The 27,784-nt window shown below is 48.4% G+C and overlaps 2 protein-coding genes across 2 annotated transcripts in view; one reads left to right on the plus strand and one right to left on the minus strand.

Moving 5' to 3' along the window:
- Window positions 1-1,479: 1,479 nt before the first annotated feature.
- GNRH1 (gonadotropin releasing hormone 1) lies at window positions 1,480-4,453 on the plus strand. Its single transcript, XM_066337376.1, has 3 exons — window positions 1,480-1,621; window positions 2,252-2,347; window positions 4,308-4,453. Exons 1-3 carry the CDS (start codon window positions 1,481-1,483, stop codon window positions 4,347-4,349), a joined length of 279 nt encoding a protein of 92 aa, XP_066193473.1. The 5' UTR covers window position 1,480; the 3' UTR covers window positions 4,350-4,453.
- Window positions 4,454-7,432: 2,979 nt separating this feature from the next.
- Window positions 7,433-27,784, minus strand: part of DOCK5 (dedicator of cytokinesis 5) — a 63,854-nt gene continuing 43,502 nt past the window's right edge. The window contains exons 38-51 of the mRNA XM_066337377.1: window positions 27,179-27,268; window positions 26,300-26,404; window positions 24,929-25,070; window positions 22,545-22,626; window positions 22,278-22,362; window positions 21,801-21,887; window positions 20,939-21,115; window positions 18,367-18,450; window positions 17,747-17,884; window positions 15,839-16,005; window positions 14,574-14,751; window positions 12,305-12,440; window positions 10,680-10,777; window positions 7,433-8,837 (exon numbers count right to left, since the gene is read on the minus strand). Coding sequence (XP_066193474.1) covers window positions 8,736-8,837; window positions 10,680-10,777; window positions 12,305-12,440; window positions 14,574-14,751; window positions 15,839-16,005; window positions 17,747-17,884; window positions 18,367-18,450; window positions 20,939-21,115; window positions 21,801-21,887; window positions 22,278-22,362; window positions 22,545-22,626; window positions 24,929-25,070; window positions 26,300-26,404; window positions 27,179-27,268 — 1,671 coding nt within the window. The 3' untranslated portion in view covers window positions 7,433-8,735. The remainder of the gene's footprint in view (window positions 8,838-10,679; window positions 10,778-12,304; window positions 12,441-14,573; window positions 14,752-15,838; window positions 16,006-17,746; window positions 17,885-18,366; window positions 18,451-20,938; window positions 21,116-21,800; window positions 21,888-22,277; window positions 22,363-22,544; window positions 22,627-24,928; window positions 25,071-26,299; window positions 26,405-27,178; window positions 27,269-27,784) is intronic.

Consider the following 27,784-nt stretch of genomic DNA (forward strand, 5'->3'; position numbering starts at 1 on the left):
CCCAGGGCAGGAATTTGTCCTAATGTAAACCAAAAGATGTATTAGTATATTCTATCTTTGCATATTCTATATTATATTATATTATATTTGTATATTATATATTATCTGTTTCTTTTATAAACCTGAATTATGTATTCCTGACCTAAACCTCCTCTCTTGTCAGTTTAAACCCATTCCCCCTTGTCCTTGCCACTCCAAACCCTTCTAAAAAGAATTTGGGGATCCTATTCCCACCAGAATGGTGCCAACAAAGTACATTTACCATCATAAATTCATCCAATTTCATCCTACCTGGCATTTTATAGAGCAAAGAATTGAAATTTAAAGGAGGAGGATTTCAAACTGCTCTGGGCACGTGTGTAACCACAGGCTCCTGTTTGAGCACTGAGATTCCTGCCTGATAGAAATGAAGATGGACACGAGGAGTTTCCTCGATGGATTCTCCATCCCTGGAGTGTCCCAGCCCATGGCAAGGGTGGAAATAGATAAATTTAAAGTCTTTTCCAACTCAAACCATTTCAGGATCCTTCCAGACTGAGCTCAATTCCACACCTATTTCACAGCCCCAACAAATTCAAACTCACCCAAGAACTTTTACTAAAGGAACCAGAAGTGAGTGACAGAAGAGCTCCTGTATTTCCCAGCAGGATCAGCTGCATCCCAATGTGGGATTTACAACCTCTTAAAAGCAAAGCTGTTACTTTTATGGCTCTTGGAGGAAAGAGCTGAATTTAATTGCTGCACCGGGGTGTTCCAATTATGAGCTTTACTTGGTGCTCATGACAGTCACTGGAACGGTGACACCAAAATTGCAGCCTGGGAGGGAGGAATGGAAAACATCTCCTGCTGGCAAAGGGGTGGCACTGGGGTCTTTGGGTATAAAAAAGGGAGGTGAGAGAATGTTAACAGGCGTTTTCCAGGGGAGAAGAGCTGCTGGAGTTCCTCCACAACCTCTCTCAGGCAGCAGGTAATGTGCTGGAACATCCCACACTCTCTTTTGATTTATCTAGTGCTTTCAGATGCTCCTATTAAAACAAAAATAATTGGATTAGCAGAGACTGCAAAGGGCAGTTTTTAAGGAGCAGGGACATCAGAGCAGAAAGCAGCTGAACAAATCTGCCAAAAACCACCAGGGAACACAACCTTTGAGGTCCACACATCCCTGCAACTCAGAAATCCTAATTTAGATCTTCATCCAAGTTTTTTTTTTCAGATGTCCAATCTCTTTCAAGTGAGCTAATCCAGGCTTGGAGAGGCTGCAAATCCAGCTGGAGGTGCAGATCAGAACTGGGGCAGGCACAGGGAGGGATTTTTGGGGGTGTCTGGAATTCCACAATCCCTTTGAGTCCCTTCCAGATCAGCACTTTCCACGGTTCTGTGACCCAGAAATGCCTCATCTCCATCCCTCCCCGAGGCACAGATGGAGCTGCAATGCCTTTATGACCAGGTAGGGTTATTTTTTTTTTTTGTCTCTGGCAGGATGGAGAAGTCCAGGAGGATGGTGGCCACTGTCCTGCTGTGTGTGCTGTGCCTGGGACTGTGCCTGGCTCAGCACTGGTCCTATGGGCTCCAGCCAGGGGGCAAGAGGAGTGCCCACGTCCTGCTGGGACCCTTCCAGGAGGTGAGTCCCGGGCTGGGAAATCACCTTGGCCTGCAAAAAACGCACCCAAAAAGGTGATAAAGGCTTCCCTCTAGAGCTGGCCCTGTGTCTGTCCCCAAAGCCACCCCAGATCCGGGGATAAATGCGTTGTTGGAAAGAGGATTTGGGAAATAAAGGGGTGAGGTGGGCATTTGGCAGCCTGGCACAAAGAGCAGCACATTGGAGCTGGCAGAAATCCAGTTATTTTCTGGAAAAATAATATATAGTTTTGTGTATAAAATCTCTTTGAACTTGCACTGAAGCACCATGGAATAATTTGGGCAGCCAACTCCAAGGGAGAGACGGAGCTCTGAGCTCCAGGTTAAATCTATTTCATCCTCTCCCTAAATTCCACCATTCAGATGGGTTATTTTGTGACCATTTCTCCCCTTCCCTCCAAACTTTGGCAGTTTGCACATGGTGGATGCTCAGTAATGAAAGGAAAAAGGGTTTTCCAATCAATATTTCACACCTCATTCCTCAAATTTCCTGAGGAAAAGGTGAATTTCTGTTGTGTGCTGGAACAGTTTCGCCTCTATCTGTAACTGGGGTAGAAAAATCTCCTTTTCCTGAAGGGTTGTGTCACCTCCTCGTGTCACTTCTCCAATGCAGGTTGCAAATGAGATGGAAAAATCAGATGAGGTGCAGCAGAGTGAGTGCCCAGGCTCGGAGCAGAGCTCCAGGATCAGGGCTCTGAAGGAAGCCATGGTGAGTAATGTGACTTTCTGTCATCCCTCTGGGGAAATGGAAAGAAAATACACGAGGGGAGGGAAAAGGAGGAGGAAGAGGAAGTCAAGAGAACTCACATGAGGAAATACTGAGTCTGCCCTTATGGAATTTGGGTTGGAAGGGACCTAAAATCCACCTTGTCCCTAAAATCCACCTTGTCCCTTGGGCAGGGCCAACTCCCACTGGACCAAAATTACCTGCACAGGTCCCTCCCTGTCACCTGCACGTCCCCAAATCCCTCCCCATGACTGGGATCCACCATTCCAAAGCTCCCCTGGCAGCTGTGGCATCTCCTCCTTGGATTAAGCCAGACCAAGCCCAGCCTTCCCTGGCTCCTCACAAAGCCACAGCACCCAGAGCTGCTGCCCAGGGGTGTCCCAGGGCTGTCCCTGCTGCTGTCCCAGAGCTGTTCCTGTCCCAGGGCTGTCCCTGCTGCCCCCCAGGGCTGTCACTTGGCTGTTCTTGCTGTCCCATAGCTCTGGGCTGTCCCAGGACCATCTCTGCTGTCCCAGAGCTGTCCCTGGGCTGCCCCAGAGCCCTCCCAAAACTGTCCCAGAGCTGTCCTAGGCCTGTCCCTGCTGTTCCAGAGCTCTCCCAGGACTGTCCCAGAGCTGTTCCTTCTGCCCCAAGGCTGTCCCTGCTGCCCCAGGAGCTGTCTCAAGACTGTCCCTGCTGTCCCAGGACTGTCCCTGGGCTGTCCCAGACTGTCCCAGAGCTGTCCCAGGACTGTCCCAGAGCTGTCCCTGCTGTCCAGAGCTGTCCCTACTGCTGCCCTTCTGTCCCAGGACTGTCCCAGAGCTGTCCCTGCTGTCCCAGGACTGTCCCTGCTGTCCCAGACTGTCCCTGAGCTGCCCCAGAGCTGTCCCAGCTACTGCAGGACGCAGCCAGATGGCAGCTGCAGCTCCCACTCTCCCCAGGCTGGGAAATGCATTTCCATTATCTGCTGCACAGCAGCGACAGCACAGACCTCCCCTCTGAGCTCCCTGACACACAGTCAGCCTTTCTCAGGCAAAAACGGGATTTTTTTTCATTAACCCAGCAACACCTTGAGGTGTTGAGATGGCCTGGGCAGTGTCCCTGGGCCAGCCCAAAAGCTCAACCTCGACTTCACATTTGAAGCCAAACCCCAAAGCTGTGAGTGCTGGAAAGCCTCTGCAGCCTCTCAGGGAGGAGCCAGGCCTGGAAAAGGCTCATAAAACCAGGATTTTCATACAAAACCAATCTAAATAAATACTATTTCAGCTCCTCTTTAATCCTGTTTGTACTGAACACGGATTGGAATCATGACCCATGACTTCCAGCAGCACCTACACTGATACTGGCACAGTGAAGAGCCAGCAGCAGTAATTTACTCTATTTAAATTTGGGTTTTCTTTTACTTCAAGAGATGATGTTAGGCAGGAAGACACACCAAAATAATTCCCAGGATATTTGAAATTAATCCTGGGAAATTTAATTAATTGAGGGAAAAAAATTAATTAATTGAGGGAAAACTTGGCCAGTCTTTGCAGAGCTGAAAACACCAAACCCCCACCAGATCCTGATCCCACTTCTCATTTCTTGCTGCTTAATAACACTGAAAACAACAAAGCTTCTTCCACTCCCAACAACACATTCCTGGAGCTGCTACAGGAATATTAAACAGGCAAAGAAAGAAAAAAAAAAAAAAAAAAAAAAAAAAGGGGGTGGTTGGAATGTTCCACCCCATGGAAAAACTCCAATTTCTCATCATTTCCTGGGGAAGGAGCACAAAAAAAAAAAAAAAAAATCCCCCTCGCTGAGGGACTTCAGAGAACAAACCCCAGACACTCGCTCAGTTCATCTCCATCCAAATCGCCCCCAGGCCCTTCAACTCCTGTGGTATTTTAGCACCTGAAAAATTCCATCCTCAAAAGTCACCTCTGCTCTTTTAAAGCCAGAATTTGGTGTGTGCTTACAGGAGAGGCTGGTGGAGGGAGAAGGCAGAAGAAAGGAGGTTTAACCCCGAAGTTAAACGGAGCCACAGAGCCCAAAACTGTGTTCAAATAAAATCCTCGTCTTTGCTTGGATCGATGTGTGAATAAATACTCTGAAATGGCATTAAAAGAGTGGAATTTTTTGTGTGTATTGTTGGATTTATGCAAAAGAGAACACGACCCAGTTCAAGGTGGGAGCAGCAGTGCAGGGACAATTTGGATGGGACAACTTTTGTTTCACAGACAAAACCACAGCCTCATCTCATCCCTCTCTGGGTCAAACAGCAAGGAAACTGCAATTAAAGACTAAACTTACTTTTGGAATTAACTTCCCATGAGTGGTCCATGGAAGAAAGAATTTTATTGCTCTTTTTTTTCCTGGTTTGATCATAAAAACTACATTTATTTTAAAAATGTATTTACAAACTTTACAACAGTCATTATATTAAAAAAAAAAAGAAAAAAACAGGAAAATTTGTACACCTTGCTTTACAGATTTAGTGAATCACGTGGCATTTACCCAGAGCTCCTGCTCTCTCCAGAGCCACTTTAAAGCTGTATTTTTTTTTACTGATTCAGATACAAAGGACTGGAAAAAAAACCAAAACAAAAAACAACCCCAAACATTGTGTTTGCAGTGTGGGTTTGCAGTGAAACCACCAATCCAGGACACACAAAAACTCCTCCCACAACCCCCAAATCCTCCTGAATTCACACCAAACACGTCACAGGGTTTAGAGTGATTAAACCTTGGTAACACCACAGTGAGAAGAATTAAAGAATTAATCAAGTGGACATTGGGATGAACTTTGGAGCTCCTGAGGTGCTCCCACCTCTGCCTCAAAACCCAAACCAGCACCACAAGGATCCAAAAAACCAGGTTAAACCTCCCTTGAGGAACCCCTGCAGTGCCCAAACTGTCCTAAAGGTGCTTTAATTAATGTTCAGAGAGAAGAATGAGGTGAACCCTATGCACTTCAACAGCCATAAAATCACATTATTTGGTTATTTTTTTCCTCCCTGGTGCAGTCTTTGGAAAAGCTCACCCTGGTCCATCAAGACGATTTGATCTGCAGCAATAAAAATGAGGTCAAGGTTTTAATTAAAAAAAAAATAAAAATAATTCAAAGAAAGTAGCAGAAGCAGGTCAGGAATGTTTTCACTATATATAAAAAAAATTAGTTAAATTACAGATTTCAAGTTATTATTTCCATTTACAAGGATAAAAAATAAATAAGGAGAGGAAAATCTGGGGCATTGTCCCTGCCAAATCCAACTCGGGGCGAGTCTGGAGCAAACACTGGGCTGGGAGCAGGGAGATTATGGGATGCAGGTTCCCAAAAAAACCCCTCTGCACATCACAGAGCTGCTCTCCTTGGAATCTGTGTCCTTTCCTCATCCAAAAATCCACTGCAAGGCAAAGCTGCCTGCTCCCCTCTGCCCCTGAGGTGGATTAGAGGCTGTCACACATTTTGTTTTTAAAGGAATTTATCACAGCGTGACAAAATTTTTTTAATTAAAAAGCTCCAGAAAATGAGTGTTGAGCACGTTTCTCCAAAGGAGAAAAAGTGAAATCCTCCAAGAGTTGAAATTTCACAGCAGCTTTGAAGAGCTTGGCTCTGAAATGGGGGGAGGTTTTGTCTCCTCTGCAGAGTGGAGGTTTTAACTGTGAGATTTTCTTCAAACCCACAAATTGGGCAGAAATTGCTGCCATTTGTGGTGTGCAGAGATCACCACTGTGGATTGTCCTATTCCCATTTTTAACCCTCCAGTTTAAAACACATTTCCTAAAGCACCTAATTCACCTGAAGAGATGATTTTTCATTTGAAAAAAAAAAAAAACCAACAAGGTAGAGATGCCTTAAATTGTCTGTGAAAATTAAATCTCACAACTCAAGTCGGGCCCAAGCGAAGAGTAAACACTTTAAAAAAAATCAGGATTCTGGTGGGATTTCTCCTAAGAGTGGGCACTATATTCCACTTATTTAAAAATCAGTCAAATTCCCTGTTCTTCCTCAGACACTCAAATGCCTTTAAAAATCTGACACTTGGATGAGTTTTTTCCCCCTAAAACTGACCCAAAGCCCTGAATGATTTGGGCACAGAACAAAAATTCCATCCTTACACCTCTGATGCAAAATTTCACCAGCCAGGTGAGAGAATTTGGGGACATTGCCAAAAGGAGGAGGGGTGGGACAAGTTCAACTCTAAAATATAAATAATGCTGAGAAAAAAAAAAACTCAAAAAACTAAATTTAGAGCCATTTCTGGCAAATTTATCAGTGAAAATGCCCAAAAGGTGCTGGGAACTCTTTGGTGTCAGCTGCTCCTCTCCTCCCAGTTCAGAGGGTGCCTCTGCCCCAGTGCCCAACTGGGATGAAAGGAAAAGCCTGAAGCTGTGAGCAGCAGCCCCAGGTGAGGTTTCAGGTGAGAGGAGCGATTTTAAGGCAGAGCAGAGCTGAAGGAGGCAACAATTCCCACCCCCAGCAGCCGCACCAAGGAAGGGAATTAAAATGAACCACTAACACACCAAGGATTCTGCTTGAAATCCTGGTCTGCAACTGCAAAAAATGCAGCCAAACTTCCTCGAGTAAAAGAGCAAAAAAGTTCGTTAAAAATCAGCTGAAAAATTCTTCCCAAGGCCAGACCTCCTCCTGTGAGTGTTTTGTGCACGGAGTGGTTCCCTCCTCCAGGAAAAATCTGGATGCACAAGGTACCTCCATGGGTTCAGGTTGTTAAAGCAGAATGAGAAGGCTGGAAAAGTCGACTGAGAACCAAAACAGCTCCTGCCTGTTTGTCCACACCAGGGAAACCATTCCTGGGATCCCAAAATCAGCCTCCTGTGCTCCTGCTGATCCACTGGAGGAGTTAAACCCAACCTGCTCTGAAAAGCACTCAGGACTGAGGCCAGAGGCAGGGGCAGAGTGGGGAAAGGCACTGAATTAACAATTAAACTGCTGCTGTTCAGATGCACTTCAGCCAGCTCTGACCACATCCTGTTGTTCTGCCTGAAGTGAAATTCTCAGCCCAGACCAGAAGCTGAAGTTTCAGAGGATCCGAGGTCACCGTGAGCGCGGCAGAAGGGAGGGAGAGAAGGCAGAAAAAAATGCAAAGACAAGAAAACCTAGAGGTTTTCAAGTCAAGCAGTGTCTGTGTCCAAGAACACGACGAGGAGCTGACACTTCCTATAATGCCCCAGAGAGGGGGAAAACCTGGCCACGGTGTCCAGGAAGATTCCCAAGATTTCCCCCGAGAAGCAGCAGCCCGGAGACAGCTGGAAGAGCGTGCAGCACTCAGAGCTGGGGATGGATGGGATGTGACTGCACTGCCACCTCCAAAGCAGCTCCAAGCTGGTGCTGATGGCAATCTGGGATGACTCTGGGATGAGGAAAATCTGTTTCCAGAGCTGGGCAGGCAGCACAGCAGCTCCTGCAGTCACACTGATGTCAAAAAGAATTGGGAAGAAGGAAAGAAAGTGACAACTTCAGTCTGAGCAAAACCCTCCTGGGGGTGGTTTTCGTTGGGTTGGGTTGTTTTGTTTTCCCTGAAAAAGCCTTTGCTGAGGGAACTTTTCATTAAGTTTAACAAACTTTGGTTTTTCAGTAAGGTCAGGAAGCCATTTCAGTCAGAGGAGCATGAAAATGGCTGTAAAGCCCCAGCCCAACAATAACTGTGTTTCCTGCTGTGAGCAACACCCTCAGAAGGGTTTGAGTGGCTCTTCCCAACTCCCACAGGATCGTCAGAAGCAAAACGAGAGAATTAACAAACAGAAATATTTCCTGGAAGAGAAAACAAAATCTTCATCAATATTGATGATAAATAAACAGGTCCATGAGCTGTTTGTGGAACTGGTACCAGTAAATTCCTGGTATCAGTGCAGGTGGTACCACTAAAGTTCTGGTATCTGTGCAGGTGGTACCAGTAAAATTCTGGTATCAGTGCAGGTGGTACCAGTAAAATTCTGGTATCAGTGCAGGTGGTACCAGTAAAATTCTGGTATCAGTGCAGGTGGTACCAGTCCAGCCCTGGCCAAAGTGCAGCTTCTGGCATCTCCAACATCCACAGGAGGGATATTTTTTTGGGCATTAAAAAGCACAAAATGAGAATCGAACCAAGCACAAGCTGAGCAGAGCCCCTGACTGAGGCAGGACAAGATCAGCCCAGAATTCCCAGTTTAAACTGGGAAGGAGCTGCTGGGATTGCAGCAGTGAGGAACTCGGGACAGATGAGACCAGGAGAGGGAAGAATTCCAGAAGAATTCCAGCAGGGAGTCTGGATTAGTGTGTCAGTCCTGCACAGGCAAACAGAGGGCAGGGAATCCAGTCCCAACAGCAAATCCTTTGTGGGATTTCCCAGGAAAACTCCAGGAATGAGAGAGGAGCATCAGCAGGCTGGCTGCAAACCCCAAATCCTCACTGCAGCCCCTGCTCTGAGGATACCACGCTGGATTTCCTGGTTTTGGGGGGTGGAGGGGGAGGTTTGGCCTCACGTCTGCTGGGCAGTGGTGGAGCAACCTGAGGAGATGGAAAACACAAAAAATCAGCCACTGCTGGAGAGTGGGAGAGTTCTGCTTCACCAATATGAGAAACACAAAAAGGTCCTGAGGGTTCTTTCAGGAGCAAACCTTGGAGTTCAGCCCCAGCTCCACATGGCAGGGCAAAGCAAGGACAGATCCCCAGGAAATAACAGAAGCTGAAATGTTTTACTTGCTAAAGAATGTCCAAAATAAACTTTAATTGTTTCTGATCTGCAGCCCAACTTCAGCATTTGTCCCTCTTCCTTTTGGTGAACAGTAAAACGCCAACAAACCAAATTTCCATCCAGGTTTCCAAATTCAGGGTTTTTTTTTTTTTTCCTCCTGCTGGCTGGATGAGCTGCACCAAAAGGATGTAAAATTCCAATGTTCCATTCTGTTCCAATCAGAATGGCAAAACCCAACACCCTCCAATGGCAGCAAGGGCAGCTCTAATTAAACAAGATGCTGCCTGCTCAGGGGCTCGGAGGGTGTTTCTTGTCCTTGCAGAAATCTGCACTCAGGGGAGCTCTGTCACATTGTCTCTGTCTGTTTTAAGGGGCATCCTGGAAATAAATGAGATGGGGGAGGCCAGGAGAGTGAGGAGCTTGTGTGGGTTATCCCTCCTCAGCCCAAACTCCACGTTTTCAGGCCTGTTTTAACCCAAGGAAGACAGACCCAACTTTACAACAGCAAAGCAACAAAAACCCTTCAGAAAAATCCTTCCCAATCTCTCTTTCCATCCTTTCCCTCTGGCTGCCAGCCAAGGGGGTTGCTGCAGGCCAGGACATGGCAGTAATTAGTTAATTAGTTTCCTTACAAGACTGGAGGAAAGGAGGCTCTTTGATGAATCCTCCTGATCCAGTGACTCCCACAGCATCCCTGGAGCTGGGATCTCAGTGCTGGGCACAGCTCCACAGCAGCCACAATGTCACTCCCAGCCAAATGAAGGGGAAAGAAGAAAAAACTTCCTCCTCATCCCACATTTCAAGGCTTTATTCCATTGTCACAGCACAGAATTAAGTGAGGAGCTGTTTTCTTGTCCTCCTATGCTGCTGAAATCATTAAGTGTGATCACCGCTTAAATTATTTTTGGACAATTCCCAGTTTATCTGGTACTCAGGTATTCCCAAATCCTGTCTAAACTGGATGGGGAGGACATCCCTCCCTTTCAATTGCCACACATAATTCCTGACAGGTTTTGGGAAGGCACTTTCACAGCACCTTCATTTCAGGGGCAGGGGAAACGATTCTGACTCAATATTTGCACGTCAGGGATTCCAAACAGCCCCTGGAGACACCAAGGGGGAAGAGAAACATCAGTGATCCAGCACTGGAAAAAGGGAGATTTGATATTCCTGCAAGAAAAATCACTCCATGGAATTGAGATAGAGGGCAGGATATAAATACAGGCTTTTAAAATTAACTAATGGCTCGAAAATTCAGATTCTGCTGAGCTGAGCCTTAGAAGGACACATTGGAGACCTCTGAAATTTGTGATTGTTTTTTTTCACCCCACACACTTCTTTTTCAGCCCAAATTCTTGCATTACTTTAGGCTGATCACCTTTTTCAAACTTTTGCTGCTGGTGTGTTTTCCAGACCTCTTCCCATCCCCATACACCTTTTTCCTGACCAAGGACAACATAACTCAAATAATGCTCAAAGCATTCCACTGCCTTCTCATGAAGCAAAAAAAAATAATTTCCCTTTTTCCTTTCTTTTGTGCTTTCAGGGAGTGAAGCAGTGAAATGATGGGAAAGGCTTCAAGCAGCAGCACCCTAAGAGAAAATTCCACTGGTGTCTCCTGCTCCAAAATCCCATTTTAACTCCCAATTTCTCACCTCCACCGAGTTCCTGGGGGTGCTGCTCTCGTAGGGTTTGCTTTTGGGTGGAGGAGGAGGTGGTGTGGTCAATCCATCAGCCTGCAGGGAGGGGAAGCCTGGAAATAACAACAGTGAGAGGAGAAATAATTGAAAAAAATATTAAGGAAAAGATAAATTAGGGAAAATACATTAGGGGAAAAAGAAGAAGAGATCAGAAAAAAAAAATAAAGAAAAAAAGAACAAGGAAGAGAAAAAAGAAAAAAAAAAGGAACAAATAAAAAGCACAAAAAAAGGAAAAAGAACAAATAAGGAAAAAAAAGAAAAAATAACGAGAAAAAAGGGAAAAAGAGTAAAAAAAAAAGGGAAAAATAACAAGAAAAAAAGAACAAAGAAGAACAAAAGGGGGAGAAAAAGAACAAATAAGAAAACAAAAGGGGGGGGGAAAGAACAAATAAGGAAAAAAAAGAACAAATTTAAAAAATGAACAGAGTTTTTTTTTTTTTTAAAGAAAAAAAACCCTCAATAAGAAAGGTGGGAAAGGAACGGGAAATGGGCTTACACACAGATTTTAGGGGAGATCCATTCAATATCCCGTTTTCCAGCCCTGCTGAAGCTGTGTGACATCCCAGGTGAGCCCCTGCAGTGCCCTGAGGAGTTCCCCCTTCCCCAGGAGCAGCAAACTGCACCAGCAGCACCCCTGGAGTGTTCTGGAGCACATAAACCCCAAACTTCAGAGGGATTCCAGCAATTCAACCCCTTGCTAAGGACAAGTGTCCCCTGGATTTTTCAGCCTTCTGATTGTTTTCATTTCTATGGGAGTTTCTCACACTTGTGACAAAGTGTGACTACTCCTCCAGCCCTGACTTGAGGATTCCCAGCTGCACTGACTGCATTCTGCTCACCTCAGGGCTCAATAAACCTGCCCGAAATTCAGACAATTGTGGGATGTGTGGGGTTGGAAGGACCTGAAATCCCACCCAGTGTCACCCCTGCCATGGCAGGGACACCTCCCACTGTCCCAGGGTGTCCCAGCCTGGCCTTGGGCACTGCCAGGATCCAGGGGCAGCCACAGCTCCTCTGGAATTCCAGCCCAGCCCCTTCCCACCCTCATGGGAGGAATTTCTCCCCAAAATCCCATCCAATCCTGCCCTTGGTCAGTTTAAAACTTCCCCTGTGTCCCATCACTCCACACCCCTGTGAGAAGTCCCTCCCCGTCTTTCCTGTGCAGGAGAAAACAAGAAAGGAATTAAAAAACCCCAGAAAACTGGAGTTCCTCTGATGCACAGCATCAACAAGTGATGAGCAAGCCACAGATCTGATCTTCAACACCACAGCCAAATTCTGTTATCTGCCAGAAACAATAATCTCTGTTTTCCTGGGAAAATGAGGCACTGGAACGCACTGGGGATAACTGGAGGGTTCAATTCCCATTATTTGTGCCCCAACCTCCCATCTGCAAAATGGAACAACACCACTGACCTCCAGTAACATCTTTAAATATATTTCCACGGAATAAAACCTCGATTTTCCAAACTTCCAACCTCCCTGAGCCACTGTGACTCAACTCTGAGCAGCTCCTCCTTCCTTCCCAGCAAAAAAAAACCCCAGAGATTCCCAAAAAAAAATCCAGCAGCAGGACTTACTCTGTGTCCGGGGGGTTTTGGGGGTGATGGGAGGAGGGCTGCAGGTGCACTGCTGCAGCGAGGGGCCCTGCAGCAGGCTCAGCCTGGTGTCCCCCAACTGCAGACTCTTGGGTCTCTGAGCCTTCCCTGCCACAACCTGCAGGGAACAGAGACACAAAAACATCCAGCTGAGCACAGCCAGGTCACCCCGAGCTGTCCCAGACACAGCAACACCAGGAATGAGGGAGGTGAACAGGAGTGAAAGCTCTGCTCTGCCTGCTTGTGTCCTCTGTGCTCCCAGGACACAGCTCAGCTTCCCCTGGCACTTCCTGAGGAGCAGAAAATTGCTTTTAATGACCTCAGCGTATTAATTAAGAGGGGAAGATGTCACATTGAAAAAACCGCTGCAGTTCTGTGAATAAACTTTTGGAGGGGAGTGAGGGTGAAGTCATTCCAAGAAATAAAGGAAAATGAAACTCTGGGGGCAGGTCAGGGCTGCTGGTATCCTGCAGCTCCTGAGGAATGGGAGATGAGCCTGTTTTAGGCTTTACAGAGCAAATCCTTGGCATTTGGGAATTTGCATCCAGCTCCTTCCAGTGTCACATCCTCTGTGCTCTTCACTCAAACCTCAGTGTGGCCCCAAAAGTGCAGTGCATGAACACTGGGGTTCTTTTAAATATCCATTCATTGCTTCCCAGAGCAGGGTGCCACTTGAACACAGAATTAAACTCTTTTTAATTATGTTCTCCATCCCTGAGCAGGTCAGGATTCCTCTCTGCACAGAAGGGATCACACACTGGTGGATATAAAACACAGAAAGCTCAGGCAGTTTTGGCTTTCCAGCTCCCAAACAGCTTAACCCAGAGCTCCAGAAAATCCCTCTGTCCAACTCCTGTGCTCATTGTGGAGCCATCAGCCATAAAAAACAGCTTTTCCTGGGCTTTGCAGCATCCTGAAGCAGGACTGGAACCCTGGATTGCTCCTTGCCTTCAGAGATATTGGGGATTTCATCCACCAGCAGTTCCAACATCCACAGCCTCAATTTTTCTGGGCTGGAAATGCTGTCAATACCAATGAGAACACCCTGGAAGGACAAATCCCCTTCTTAGAAACACTCTGCAGCCTCTAAGTGCTGGCAGCACCCCTCAGCCCTGATGAGAATTCCTGAAAATTCAGCATTACCTGTCCCTGCCAGATCCAGCTGGGAACTTGGGAGAGGAAAGGGAATCACAGGAATTTGTGTTTGCTCGTTATTGTGAAAAATGAGCCTGTGTCAGACCAGATTAGCAGCCAAGTTAATGGAGATCAGGAGCACTGAAACAGCCAGCTGCCCAATTCTCTCAGCCTGAGGGTGTAGCACAGTTTTTACATCCATCAGGGCAGCATTTCAAGGTGTAACACAGTTTTTATGTCCATCAGGACAATATCTCAGAGTGTAACACAGTTTTTATGCCCATCAGGAGAGAATTTCAAGGTGCAACAGTTTTTACATCCACCAGGACAATATTTCAAGGTGTAAAAGTTTTTCTGTCCACCAGAACAACATCCCAGGGTGGAGCACAGTTTTTACATCCACCAGGACAATATTTCAAGGTGTAACAGTTTTTCTGTCCACCAGAACAATATCCCAGGGCTGTCCAGCTCTACCTGTGGGCTGAAACTCCTCCCTGTGCTTTGGGTGCCTTCTCTGAACCCACTGTGAGCCTTAAAACCCAACAGCCTCCAGCCTGTTTTTCATCCCAGCCCTCTGAGGGTTTATCCTGCTTTATTCCCCAAGGAATGCCTGCCTCACACAGGGCTGGAGCAGAGCCCAGCACATCCAGCTTCACAGAGCTGGTGACTGAACCACCAGAGCACCTCTTCCCAACTCCCTGACCCACCCAAGGGCTCTGCACCTCCCCAGACATTTGATTCGTGCTGCCTGACAGCAGCTCAACATCTGGCTGGGCAGCTGGATCCCTGCCTGGCTGAGCAGGAGCTCCTTGCTCCAACAAAAACAGGGGTTTGCCACGGTGCTGAGAGCCCCCCAGGGCACTGCTCTGCTCAGCACCTCCCTGAGCCTCCACCCAAGCTGCAGTTGGGGCCTGTGACAGGAATTTTCCAAATTAAAAACAACAACAACAAAAAAAAAAAAAAAAGGGGATTTACTCAGAGGCTTTTTGGTATTTGAACCCCTCCCACAGTTTAATGAAGTTCCCCCCAAGCAGCAGGGCTGAGAGCAATGGAAACACTCAGCTCCTGCTGTGGGTTTTATTGCTGCTGTGGTTATTGTGATGGGTTTTTTTTTTACCATTTGGGCAGTCAGTTCTGCTTCTGGCTCCTTCTCCACAATGACCTGAGACTTGCTAATGCTCCACTCCTTCCTCTTGAGTTTGCTGATCCTGTTGTCACCGTCATCTCTCACAGGCAGCTCCTCAGCTCGGGAAGATGTGGAGATTCTCCTCTCCAACAGAGGCTCCAGGGTAGATCTGTGGCCCAAAAAGAGGGAGAAAAACACGAAACACGAGTCCATCAGACATGGAAAGGGCTGCTGGTTAAAAAGCTGCCACCTCTCCGTTTGTGTGGGGGATTATTGGGAAAAAGTGAGGCAGAATAATGGATTTTTCTGTGGGATTTGTGCTGTTGCCCCTGGAATTCTGAGTATTTATGTGGGTTTTGTCCAAGGTAAAGTGTGATCTGCTTGCAGAGGGAGCCAGAGCTGCAGTTCATGCTCAGCCAGGAGCCTCACTGACCTTGAACAAAGCACCTCAACTCTGCTTACACCAGAATAAAGTTGTCCCATAGTTACTCCAACTCCAACTGTAAAGTCAGTAAAGTGACAGCACACAATGTCCCCAGGTGTTGCTGTAGCTGCAGACAGGGTGAAACAAGTGCTGTGTTCCTCACTCACCTCCTGGCTGACAAAATAAACCACCTCGGGGTGCCTCACACCCATTTTCTAGGGAAACTGAGGCACTGGGATGCACTGGGGATAATTCCAGAGGCAGCAGCTGGAGGTGCTGGTGGTTTGTGCCCCAAACCAAATTTCCTTCTAGGTTTCAAAATTCAGGTATTCAGGTATTTTTCCTGAATTCAGGTATTTTTCCTCCTGCTGGCTGGACGAGCTGCACCAAAAGGCTGTCAAATGTGTTCCAATCAGAATGGCAAAACCCAACACCCTCCAATGGCAGCAAGGGCAGCTCTAATTAAACAAGATGCTGCCTGCTCAGGGGCTCGGAGGGTGTTTCTTGTCCTTGCAGAAATCTGCACTCAGGGGAGCTCTGTCACATTGTCTCTGCCTGTTTTAAGGAGCATCCTGGAAATAAATGAGATGGGGAAGGCCAGGAGAGTGAGGAGCTTGTGTGGGTTATCCCTCCTCAGCCCAAACTCCACATTTCAATGCTCCACTCCTCAACCTGTAAACCAGAACATAACCACTGACCTCCAAGTGACATTTCCAAACGTATTTCCATAGAATAAAACTTGCATTTCAGAGTACCTGGTGCTAAGGCACACCCCCCCCCGCTATCAATCAATACCAATCAATCAATCGTTTCCAATCAATCCCTCACTGACCCGTCGGAGCCCGGCCTGGAGGACGCGCTGTCGGACGACGTGGACGAGATGGAGGCCACGGAGGAGGCCACGGAGGTGACCGAGAGCCTCCTGAGGGTGGACGACATGATGTAGGGCAGCACCACAGAGCCCGACCTGCTGGGCTTCCTCTCGGTCAGCACGGCGGGCTGCGGGGAAACGCCGTCAGGGGCAGCGCTGCCTGCAGGCCTGCACGGCTCTGCAATGGGGCCTGCACTGCACTGCACTGCCTGCAGGCCTGCATGGCTCTGCACCGGGGCCTGCACTGCACTGGGGCCTGCACTGCACTGCCTGCAGGTCTGCATGGCTCTGCACTGGGGCCTGCACTGCACTGCCTGCAGGCCTGCACGGCTCTGCACTGGGGCCTGCACTGCACTGCCTGCAGGCCTGCACAGCGCTGCAATGGGGCCTCTGCACTGGGGCCTGCACTGCACTGCCTGCAGGCCTGCACGGCTCTGCACTGAGGCCTCTGCAATGGGGCCTGCATGGCGCTGCAATGGGGCCTGGACTGCACTGCACTGGGGCCTCTGCAATGGGGCCTGGACTGCACTGCCTGCAGGCCTGCACGGCTCTGCACTGGGGCCTGCACTGCACTGCCTGCAGGCCTGCACGGCTCTGCAATGGGACCTCTGCAATGGGGCCCTGCGCTGCCTGCAGGTCTGCATGGCTCTGCAATGGGGCCTGCACTGCACTGCCTGCAGGCCTGCACGGCTCTGCAATGGGGCCTCTGCAATGGGGCCTCTGCAATGGGGCCTGTACAGCACTGCACTGGGGCCTCTGCAATGGGGCCTGCACTGCACTGCCTGCAGGCCTGCACAGCGCTGCACTGGAGCCTGGACTGCACTGCACTGGGGCCTGCACGGTGCTGCAACGGGGCCTGGGGCTCTGCACTGAGGCCTCTGTACTGGGGCCTGCACTGCATTGCACTGGGGCCCCCGCACTGGGGCCTGCACAGCGCTGCACTGGGGCCTGGACTGCATTGAGGCCTGGGGCTCTGCACTGGAGCACCTGGGGCCATTGCTGGGCGCAGGAGGATGAACAAGGCCCTGCCCTTTGGCCACAACCCCCAGGTTGGGGACAGCTGGCTGGACACCGAGGAGTTGAGGGGACATGAGCACAGGTGTGGCCACGTGGCCAAAAACAAAGGTCCAAAGACACGTGTGTGGGCTCAGGGACTGGGCAGGGACTGTCCCCTGTGCTGGGCACTGGGGAGGTCACACCTCGAGGGCTGTGTCCAGCTCTGGGCCCCTCAGCTGAGACACGGAGGGTCTGGAGTGAATCCAGGGCAGGGAACGGAGCTGGGGAAGGGGCTGGAGCCCCAGGAGGGGCTGAGGGAGCTGGGAAGGGGCTCAGCTGGAGAAAAGGAGCTCAGGGGGGACCCTGTGGCTCTGCACAAGTCCCTGCCAGGAGGGGACAGCCGCGGGATTTGGGATCTGCTCCCAGGGCACAGGGACAGGAGCAGAGGGAACGGCCTCAGGCTGGGCCAGGGGAGCCTCAGGGGGGACAGCAGCAGGAATTTCCCCATGGAAAAGGTGCTCAGGAATGGGAACTGCCCAGGGAGGTTTGGATCCCCATCCTGGAGCTGTCCAAGGAAGTTTGGATCCCCATCCTGGAGCTGTCCAAGGAAGTTTGGATACCCATCCCTGGAGGTGTCCAAGGAAGTTTGGATCCCCATCCCTGGAGGTGTCCAAGGAAGTTTGGATCCCCATCCCTGGAGGTGTCCAAGGAGCTCTGAGCTGGGGACAAGGTTTGAGCACAGCTGGGACCCCGCAATCTCAGAGCTCTTTCCCAACCCTGGCAATTCCGGGATTCTGTGACACCACCTCACACCCACCCATGGGTGAAAAAGGGGGAGTTGGGGTAAAACACAGAAAAAGCAGGCTCCCTCACCAGAGTTATGACCCCGTACTGCTTCTCCACCTTCCTCCTGAGCTCCCTGAAGCAGGTTGTCAGGCGCTCGTGCAGCGGCTTCAGCTGCTCCGTCAGCTTCTCCCCGTGGATCCGGATCCCCTCGGCCAGGAGAGGCATCTGAGGCAGGAGGAGAACGAGCTGCAGGAGCACAGAGCAGCCCTCCTGCTTCCCAAAATGCCACTTAAAACAGCTCAGATCAATTTAAAGCCATGTGGTTTGGGTTTGCAGAGGGGGAAGATAAACAGTGACACAGTAAGGGAACTCAGCTGCTGGCTCAAGAGCTGGTGACACTCAGGGGACTTCAGTGGTGGAGCTCCAGGTGTTGAACAAACATCAGCATTTTTCCCCAGGCCAAGGTGGATGAGATTTGGAGCAACTTGGGATAGGGGAAGGCGTCTCTGCCCATGGAAGCGGTGGAAATAGATGAATTTAAAAATCTTTTCCAATCCAAACCATTCCAGCATTCCTAAAGCTCAATTCCTCACCCATTTCACATCCCCCAACGAATTCAAGGCTTTAAGGCCCCTTCCCACCCAAAGCATTCCAGGATTCTGTGATTCCCTCTTCCTCACTCCCCCAGCTCCTTCCCAACCCCATACCTGGATAGCAATCTGCTGCTTGAGCAGCTCGATTTTGTCTTGATCTTCAGGATGCTCCTGGAGGTATTTCTCTGTGAAGAAGGCCTGGAAGCACAGAGAGAAGGTGACACAAGTGACACAGACACGCTTTCCTCAGGCAGCTCTGAGGGGAAGACCCTTCAAAAGTAACTCACTGCCCATTTTTCCTCATATTAAACCCAAATTTTGCTGGCACCAAGCTGAAGGAGAAATAACCAGGGTTATTTGCTGGGAGAAAGGAACAAACACCACTTTTTTATTTTTAAAAAAATTACATTTTTCCCAGTGAAACACATGGGAAAACAGTTACTGCATCAGAAAGGTTTTGCTCAGTCCTGATTCCCCTTCTCACAAACCCGATTTGAACAACTGAGGTTCCATCACTTCTCACTTAAATGGGAGTGGCAGACCCAAAACCTCAAGTTCTGACTTCAAAAAGCCTCTTTTATTTTCCAGCAGCCCACAAGGACACCCAAAGCCTCTCAGCTGTCCCAAGGAGAGCAAAGCAGCTCCTGCTGCAATTCCCTTGACTGCAGCCCTGAAATCCCTGCTCACAAAGATTCAGGAGAAATAAAGACCATGATGAGATTTGGGCTCCCAGCTTCCTTCAACAAAGCACCTTTAGTCTCCAGTTCTTCTGGGTTTACCTTTAATCAGCAGAATCTGGGCTTGGTTTGAAGCTGAATAAACACAAATCCACTTTCCTGGACTGAAAACTTTAAATTGTGCCAATTCTCATGATGCATCCCATTGAAATGGATCCCAATTCCAGGTCAGAATTATTTTTTCTTTTTTTTTTTCCCTAGATAAACCCCCCTAATAAGTTTTTTATTTGTGTCTGAGCTGTTTCAGCCTCTGAATACATATATATATATATATATATTTACTTCTGTAAAACTGGACTGTGGTACAAGTTTATAGGGCTGGGAGTTTGATCCTGAACAGGATAGAGGTGAGCCTGGGAAAAGACTGTCCCTGAGGATTTTCCTTGAAAGTGCTTAATTATTGCAAGAGGAAAGAAGTTAAAAACCTCAGCTTTGGCTTTCGGCTGCAATTGAAACAATTAAAACTCAGATTTTACCCTCCCACTAAAGCCAAATGTTCTGCACTGAGCTGCAAATGGAACAGGGAAAATTTGAAGCAGAAATGAGTATTTCCAGATGTGGCTTCAGAGACTTTGTGTTTTCTAGTTTTAACTGCTTCCCCACTTCCATAATTCTAAACTGGAGTCAGACCCCAGAACACTCAGCCCAATTAACTTCTTCCCAATTAACGTGTACACCTCCTTTCATGGGACAGGGACACAGCTGAGGAGAATTCAGTGTGTTTCACCACATTCCACCCAAGCAGTGCATTTTCTGTTGGCAATTTAATCCTTAGGTGGAGGGGAATCAAGAGCTTAAGTTAAACACGACCAAAAAAGAACAACCTGCACTGCTCAAGTGAAGGCAGCTGAGTAAATCTGTACAGGAAACACTGCCCTTTTTTTTTTTTTTTTTTTTTTTTTTTTTTTTTTTTTTTTTTTTTTCCCCTGAATTATTTGTTCAGAGAAGCTTGCTGGCAAGAATTCCTCTTTTCCCTTATCATCCCTTATTAATCCAGGGGAGAAAAGCCAGGTTTTGGCTTTTCTCTGTCACCTGGGCTGCCCCAGCACCTCTGTGCCCCATGAGGCAGGTTTTTATCCCACTGCAAATGAGTTCCACCAGCAAGGGGGAAAAATCAGAATTAAAACATAGCAAGGGCTCTGCACCCAGCAACTTTCAGTGACACAATCACTTCACGCTTCTTACAAATGGACTTTCAGGGAAAAAAAAAAAAAACCCACACAAACCACAGCACTTAAAAAATGCTCACAGACTGCAAGGAAGAAGGGAGCTCCCTTCCTTTTCCACAGAGGAACTGCAGAGATCCAGGACAGGACACACAGCCCTGCAGTGCTCTGGGCTGGGAGGGACTTTGGGGCTTGGATCTACCTGGTCCTTAATGTCCAACCTGGCCTTGGACACTTCCAGAGATCCAGGGGCAGCCACAGCTGCTCTGGGAATTCCAGCCCAACCCCTCCCCAGCCAGGAATTCCTTCCCAGTATTCCACCCATCCCTGCCCTTTATCAGTATGAAGCCATTCCCTGTGTCCTGTCCCTCTATCCCTTGTCCCCAGTCCCTCTCCAGGAAATTCTGGAATGGTTTGGGTTGGAAGGGACCTCAAAAGTCACCCAGGGCCACTTCTGCTACGTCCAGAGATACCTCCCACTGTCCCAGGCTGCTCCAGCCTGGCCTTGGGCACTGCCAGGGATCCAGGGGCAGCCACAGCTCCTCTGGGAATCCCATCCCAGCCACTCCCCACCCTCCCAGCCAGGAATTCCTTCCCAAAATCCCACCCCAATCTCTCCTTTTCCATTCCCTGTGTCCTGTCCCTCCATCCCCATCCCTCTCCATCTCTCCTGGAGTCCCTTTACACCCTGCCAGGGGCTCTGAGCTCTCTCTGGAGCCTTTCCCTGCTCCAGGGGAACATTCCCAGCTCTCCCAGCACCCAGAGGAGCTCCCTGGCTTTCACCTTTTCATAGTTGGTGTAGCCCCCCATGACAGCGGGGTCCACGATGCCGTTGAGCAGCATGGACAGGGGGTGCACGGGCAGGCTCCTGTCCCACGTGTGCTGCTGCACAATGTTGGTGATCTTCTCGTTGGTCATCTCCATGGTCTCTATGGCGTTCTCCAGGGGGCTGATCTCCTCCTGAGGGACAGTGAAGAGACACAGGGAAGCTGCTTTAGAGTCGCAGGACGAACCTTGAGAGCCTTTGTTCAGGTTTTTTTTTTTTTTTAGGGAGGAATTCTTTCCCTGGGAGAGTGAGGAGGGGCTGGATGGAATTCCCAGAGGAGCTGTGGATCCCTGGAAGTGTCCCTGGAGCAGCCTGGGGACAGTGGGAGGTGTCCCTGCCCATGGCAAGGGGTGACTTTTAAGGCCTTTTCCAACCCAAACCATTCCAGAATTCCCTGGAGAGGGATTGGGGACAAGGGATGGAAGGACAGGACACAGGGAACGGCTTCCCACTGCCACAGGGATGGACAGGATTTTGGGAAATGGCTATGAGGGTGGGGAGGGGCTGGGCTGGAATTCCCAGAGGAGCTGGATCCCTGGAAGTGTCCCTGGTGCAGCCTGGGGACAGTGGGAGGTGTCCCTGCCCACGGCAAGGGGTGACACTGGGTGATTTTAAGGTCCCTCCCAACCCAAACCATTTTGGGATTTTCCCTGGCTCTGTGAGTCCTTCCTCTCCACCGAGCAAGGAAATCAATAATTTGCTTTTATCTGTGCCACAGTGGAAGGAGTGGAATTCCTAAATGTTCCAAGGCTTTATTCTACTGAGGGGTGGAATTCCCTGAGGGATTGGAGAGGAGGAGATCCTCTGTGGAGAACTCACCGTTGTGACCTGCTTGACCTCAAACCACTTGAGGATACCAGGAAATGAATAAGCTGTGGTGTAAGTTGTCCTTTCTATCCACATGTTCTGGGCAGAGAAGAAGGAAAAAAAATAAAAAAAAATCTCTGAGATGTAAGGGAAATATTGATCTTGCAACTCAGCTCCCTCCTGGCATGGAATGAGGCTTCCAGAAGGAGCTGGCAGGAATTCCAGAGCCATTCCCACCTGCTCTGGCTGGGATGGAGCATCATGCTGGGCTCACACAGCACCACAAATCTGGATTCTGATGGATGCTGAAGGTTAAAACTCCAGCTGTGGAGCCCCTTGACATCACTCCCAGCCTCAAGGTGAAGGCTGCAATTCCCTTTTGTGTCTCCTGCTTTTTAATTCCCAACCTCCAGGGCCACAGGGGCAGGGAAAATGTGACAGTTTGGTAGAAATGCCACTGAGAAAAGAAAGAAAAAGCAAAAGACTCACAGCAAACTCGTTGTCTGGATCTTTCTCTCCTTTCCTGACAGGTCTGGAGTAGGTGAATTGCTGCACCTCGTTGGCTCTGTAGTAGCTGGGAAGGAGCAGAGTAAAAAGGTGATTTTCCTCATCCTCCTCACCCAAATGTTCCAGTGTTTCCTCACAGTTTGTGGGGAGGAATTTACCCAATTCAAAGACACAAAGGCAGAGCTGCCTGAGCCCGAGCTGGGGGGGAAAACACAAACAAAATGTCGAGGGAGAAGAAAAATAACTTACTTTAAGATCTGCTCGGGCACAGGTTTATCTTTGTAATTAGGTGGCAGGTTCATCACAGGCTTCACAATGAAGCACTGCACATCTGAGCAGCTCTGGTTAAGGATGAAAAATTAGGAACCCTTTTGGGAAAACAAGAGAAGGAGAGAAAAAAACCCTTCCTGTTTCTATTGTCAGACTTTTCCACAACTCCTTGTGCTCTTGTTAGGAATTTTGCTTCAAACCTGACTAATTCATCACCAATCCCAGGCATTATGTTGCAGTTTGGAGGCGTCTCATGAATTAAAAAACATCCCCCCCCAAAAAAAAAAAAAAATAAAATAAAAGGACTTTACAAATAATCATCTCAGAGTGGTTTGAGTTGGAAAAGACTTTGAAATTCATCCAGTGCCACCCCCTTGCCATGGGTAGGGACAACTTCCACTGTCCCAGCCTGGCCTTGGACACTCCCAGGGGCTGAAATTCCCTGGTGAAAATGCTTAGGAATGTCAGGCACCACTGATCTCTGCTTTTGGAGACAAGAAAAAGGCAATGAGTGTTCTGTGGCTGCATTTGGCTCTTCTCTCACCCTACAGTCATTTATCAGAGGCTGCTGCTCCTTCCCTCCCACTTTTTAGATTCCTGAAGCCATCTGAACAAAGGAATTGCTTCACCCTCAGCTTTTGCACCTGTGAATAATGACAGACATTAAAAAAAAGTCTTAGTAACTGTATCCCCAAGCACAACAGCTCCTCATGGTCCCCCAAAATTCTGCTCTGAGGAGCGTGCTGAGGCTTTACAGGAGCAAAACCCGGCTGGAAAAGCAAAGTTTAGTCAGTCTGAGCCCACCAGGAGCTGATTCCTGTGAATGCCCTGCCCTCTGAAGTGGCAATGTTCCAGTGGGGGATTTAAGGCAGCCCCCACACATCCTTGAATTCACTGGGGCAGCTCTGAAGAGAACCAGAGCTTTTTTTTTTTTTTTTTTTTTTTTGAGTGCCAGAGCTCAGAGCCACATGAGACCAGGCTCTGAGCCCCAGCTGATGAATTCTGTGTCTCAGGAGAGTTTGGGCTTGGAGCCCCTCCACAGCTCCCAGTGCTCAGCTGGGGACACTGGGGGCTGCTTTAGGGAGCCCCTGAGGCTCAGCACAGCTCACCTGGGCAGCCTCAACACATCATTGCCAAGAAGAACGAGGTATTTTGTCCTAAAAGAGAAAAAAAACCACCCAAAAAACAACAAAAAAAACCACCCTACCCCAGCCTCAAGAAATAAGGAAGAGCCTGAGGTAAAGGAGCCTGAAACTAAAACCAAGCCCAGAAGCAGCAAGGTTTGTCTAACACAAGAGAGATCTGGGCACTCCTCATCTCCTCAGGAGGTGTTTGTGGCAATCCAGCGAGGAGCTGTCCCAAATCCAAGCCCTGCAGCTGCTCCCCTTCATCCCAGGGCTGTGCCAGAACCAAACAGCCCCAAACCTCGGGGACAGAAGGGTCACATCTGCATCCAAACTCAGATCTGCATCCAACCTCTGCAGCTCGGCTTCATCCCGAGCCAGGAACATCACAACAAACACAAACAGATGCAGAGGAAGCAGCTGAAACAAAGCAGCTACAGAAAGGCATTTCTGATACCAAGTTTGGTCCTGAATGGATTTGAATTTCCTCTGTGGGTTGAGTGCTTGGCAGGAGGATTGCAGGCAGAGCATCTGCTGTCACTGCCTGCCTTGGGTCTTTGTGCACAGGGCTTCAGGGTCAAAAATGGATATTCAGATCCTTCAGCCTGCGCCCTGGTGAGCACAGGAATTTGGTTTTTCTAATGTGGATCCTCCAGGAGCTACCCACTGAAGTTCCTGGCAGGAACCTGGAGCATCTTCACTGGCTGCCAGTCACAGTTCAGAGGAGCTTCAGCCTGGTGGGGAGCTCAGGACACAGCCTGGAGTCCCAGCAGCAAAGGGGGGAAATAAGAATTAAAAAATACTAAAGGCTCTGCACACCCAACAACTTTCAGTGACATAATCACACTTCTTACAAATGGACTTTCAGGGGAAAAAAAAACACACAAAGCCCAGCAGTTGTAAATGCTCACAGACTGCAAGGAAGAAAGGAGCTCCCTTCCCTTTCCAGGCCACTTTCACAGCTTTCACCCAGAAACACCCACCAGAGCAGTCAGCACCACCTCAGGGAGAGCACAGGGAACCCTCCCTGCAAATTCCTCACCTTGACAGCAACTTGTTTAACTCTGGCTGTCTCAAACAGCCTCTAAATCCACCCTCACAACTCTGCAGAGCCCCATTTCCATGCCCCCTGGAGCAAGAATCCCCTCAATTCTCATTACTGCTCTTCACCAGCTCCATCCTTGTGGGGAAGAAGCAGCTCTGGGGTGTTCCAAAATGCCCCCCAACCCCAAAAGATACACTGTTTGGGGGAAGCCTTGATCTCCTCTGCTGGAGGAGATGTGCTGGTCATCTTCTCAGCACTGGGGAACTGGGTCAGCAGCTTCAGGTTGAAATCCTCCCTGCGCTCGTACTCCTTGCCACGGTAGATGAAAATCTTGTTCTGTGGGCAGGAGAAGCAAAAAAGGAATTAAAATTCAACAAAGCAGTGGCACAGAGCTTTCCAAAATGCCTCTCCAGATTGTGGGAAGGGTTGATCCCAGCTGGGCAGAAGAGGGGAGGGAAGGAACAAGGGGAAGATGAGGAGGAGGGGATGAGGGCACAGCAACTCCCTGCAGGGAGAACCTGATATTTATCTCAAAAAATCCATTTCTCCACAGAGAATCATCACACAGAGCTGGAAAAGAGCTTTTTAAGGCTGCCTACAACCAGCAGGACATCCTCAAACAGGTGCTGATGGCCACACAAACACCTCAGAGTCACAGAGCTGGCTCACACCTCCCAGAACTTCCACAGCTCACGGCTTGAACAAGGCAATCTTGGCCAGGAGCTGATTTTTAATAACAGGATAAATGTGCCAAGGAATTCTTAAATCCAGAGCCCTGCCAGCTGGGCACAGGTGGGATTTTTACCCCAGTCCCTTTCCTGACCACCAGCACCACCCACCACATCCAGCAGTTTTGCTCTCCAAACCCAACACCAAACCACGGCCGTGCTTTCTGGAAGGGATGGATTCCAAAACATGACCTGGAGTGGAAATCTCCCTTCTAGGCCAATCTAAAACACAGTTCTAACTTAACATCCTCTTTTTTTTTAAGCTTGGCTTCTACTGAAGACCAGAACTTCAAACAGCTCCAGTCCTGAGAAGGTGAAATGGCCCCAGATTTTTAAATCACAGGAGTATTTTCAGCTTTGCTGAAATCCGAGTCATTCCTGTGCTCCCCACAGGTCCAGCAGTGCTCAGCAGCTCTCTGAAATAAGAAGCACCTTTGCACTTGAATTCTTCTGTGTGGGACAAACTCTCCCTGATCACTGAAATGATCCCTGTCCTGAAAATTGATTGAGGCTGAAAAGCAACAAATTCTTCACGGGCTGAACATTTTCTAACAGCACCAATCCCATTTGAGAGGGAGCAAAAATGTGAAAGGTAAATTCTGCTTGAATCCATAAAAGAACTTATTTTAACACGCTGACTTGAGCTCCACAGAAAACTTCACGTCTGATTTTTCTCTTCTTAGACACTGAGATGCTCTGAAACCCTCCTGGGATTTAGATCTGTCAGTGCCACTGGAAGGAAAAGGAGTTTGGCACCAAATTTTCTTGGAAGTTCTGCAGAAGTTGTGGTTTTAGGGTGTCCAGCAGCGCAGAAGTTGGGTGGGGAAGGATCCTTACCCTCAGGAAAGAGGGAAAACCCTGTCCATAGTATCCAACAGCAAAGTATTCAGGCTGAGGTCTCATGGCCTTCATAATATTCTCATAAAAAGTCGCTCTTTTTTTCTGGAAAACAAACCACAAAACACCACCACACTTTCACTTTGGATGCTCCAGGACACTGCCAACTCAACATTCCCAGGGACAATTCCAATCCAATGCTCTCAGAACACACTGCACAGTTGCTTTTTAATGCAGCCTCTCATCCTTATCCATTTACTTGATTAAATATTTGCTTTGTCTGGGCCAGAACCAAGTTCATTTCCTGGTCTGCAGACACGAGTACATTGATTTTAGAGTTCCAGAAGGATTCTTGAAATCCTTCACTGTGGCAAAACAAATGAAATACCAAATATATCCCGAAACTGAGCAGCCACAAATGGTGACAAATGTCAGAGAACTGGCAGGAACAAAACTGGGCAGATGACTGCTGTGGAACAACATAAAGACCATCTGGTTCCACCCTGAACCACTAAAAAAGCAGAATTCAGAGCCAAGAGGATTCTATAGCCCTGTGCTCATGCCCAGCACTTTTACCACAGAAATATCAAAGCGATGAGATTTATGGAGCCTGAAAACACACCTTGATTGTTACTTCATTTGGCTAAAATCAAGAATTCTAAACATCTGCACACGGTATTATCATGCTGATTAGGAGGTCAGAAGAAACTATGAAAATATTTACTCTACTCCTAACCTTTGCAAAGCCATGGGCTTAAGTTGGGTTTGTTTGTCTTCGACATAAATTTATTTTAGGCTTATCCTGCTTGAACAGTATTAATTTAAGCAGTCAGCAGCCTGCTGGAAATGAAGGAGAAAAAAAAAATAAAAAAGGCTCACCAGGAGATTCCCAAGTCCCTCGTAGTCAAAGATTTTGTTCTCATACATGTCAGCCAGCTCCTTGCTCAGCTGAATGGCTTTTTCCCACATCTCCACAGAGGCAGGAGGGAAAGAAGAGCACAAGAAACATGAGGGACTCAGTTAAAAGCCTTTACAGAGAGGTAAACAAAAATGCAGCTGATTTTACTTTCTTTTTTTTTTAAATTTAACTTTCACGCTCTGCCAAGTTTCCACCAGACTGTGCTGTGATTTTATTTTTATTTTTATTTTTTAGGGATTATCACAGTCAATCAGATCTGGTGATTTGGGGATCTGGGAGTGATTTCCAAAGCCAGGTCTGCACTGAGATCCTGAGAGGATGAACTGAGGCCCTGGGAGGAGGAAGGACAGGTTTGAACAGCACAGAGAGGAGCTCAGGTGGTCTCCTCCTCCAGCAGCACCTGGACAGCAGCTCCTCGGGTTTGTCTCAGCAGGGAATCCTGGAATTTGGGTGGGAAGGGACCTCAAAGCCTTAAATCCAAACCCAAGGGAATTCACCAGTCAGGAAACCCTGAATCCAAACCCAAGGGAATTTTCCTGAATCCAAACCCAAGAGAATTTACCAGT

The sequence above is a fragment of the Sylvia atricapilla genome, chromosome 28, assembly GCF_009819655.1.
Source record: "Sylvia atricapilla isolate bSylAtr1 chromosome 28, bSylAtr1.pri, whole genome shotgun sequence".
Classification (NCBI taxonomy): Eukaryota; Metazoa; Chordata; class Aves; order Passeriformes; family Sylviidae; genus Sylvia; species Sylvia atricapilla.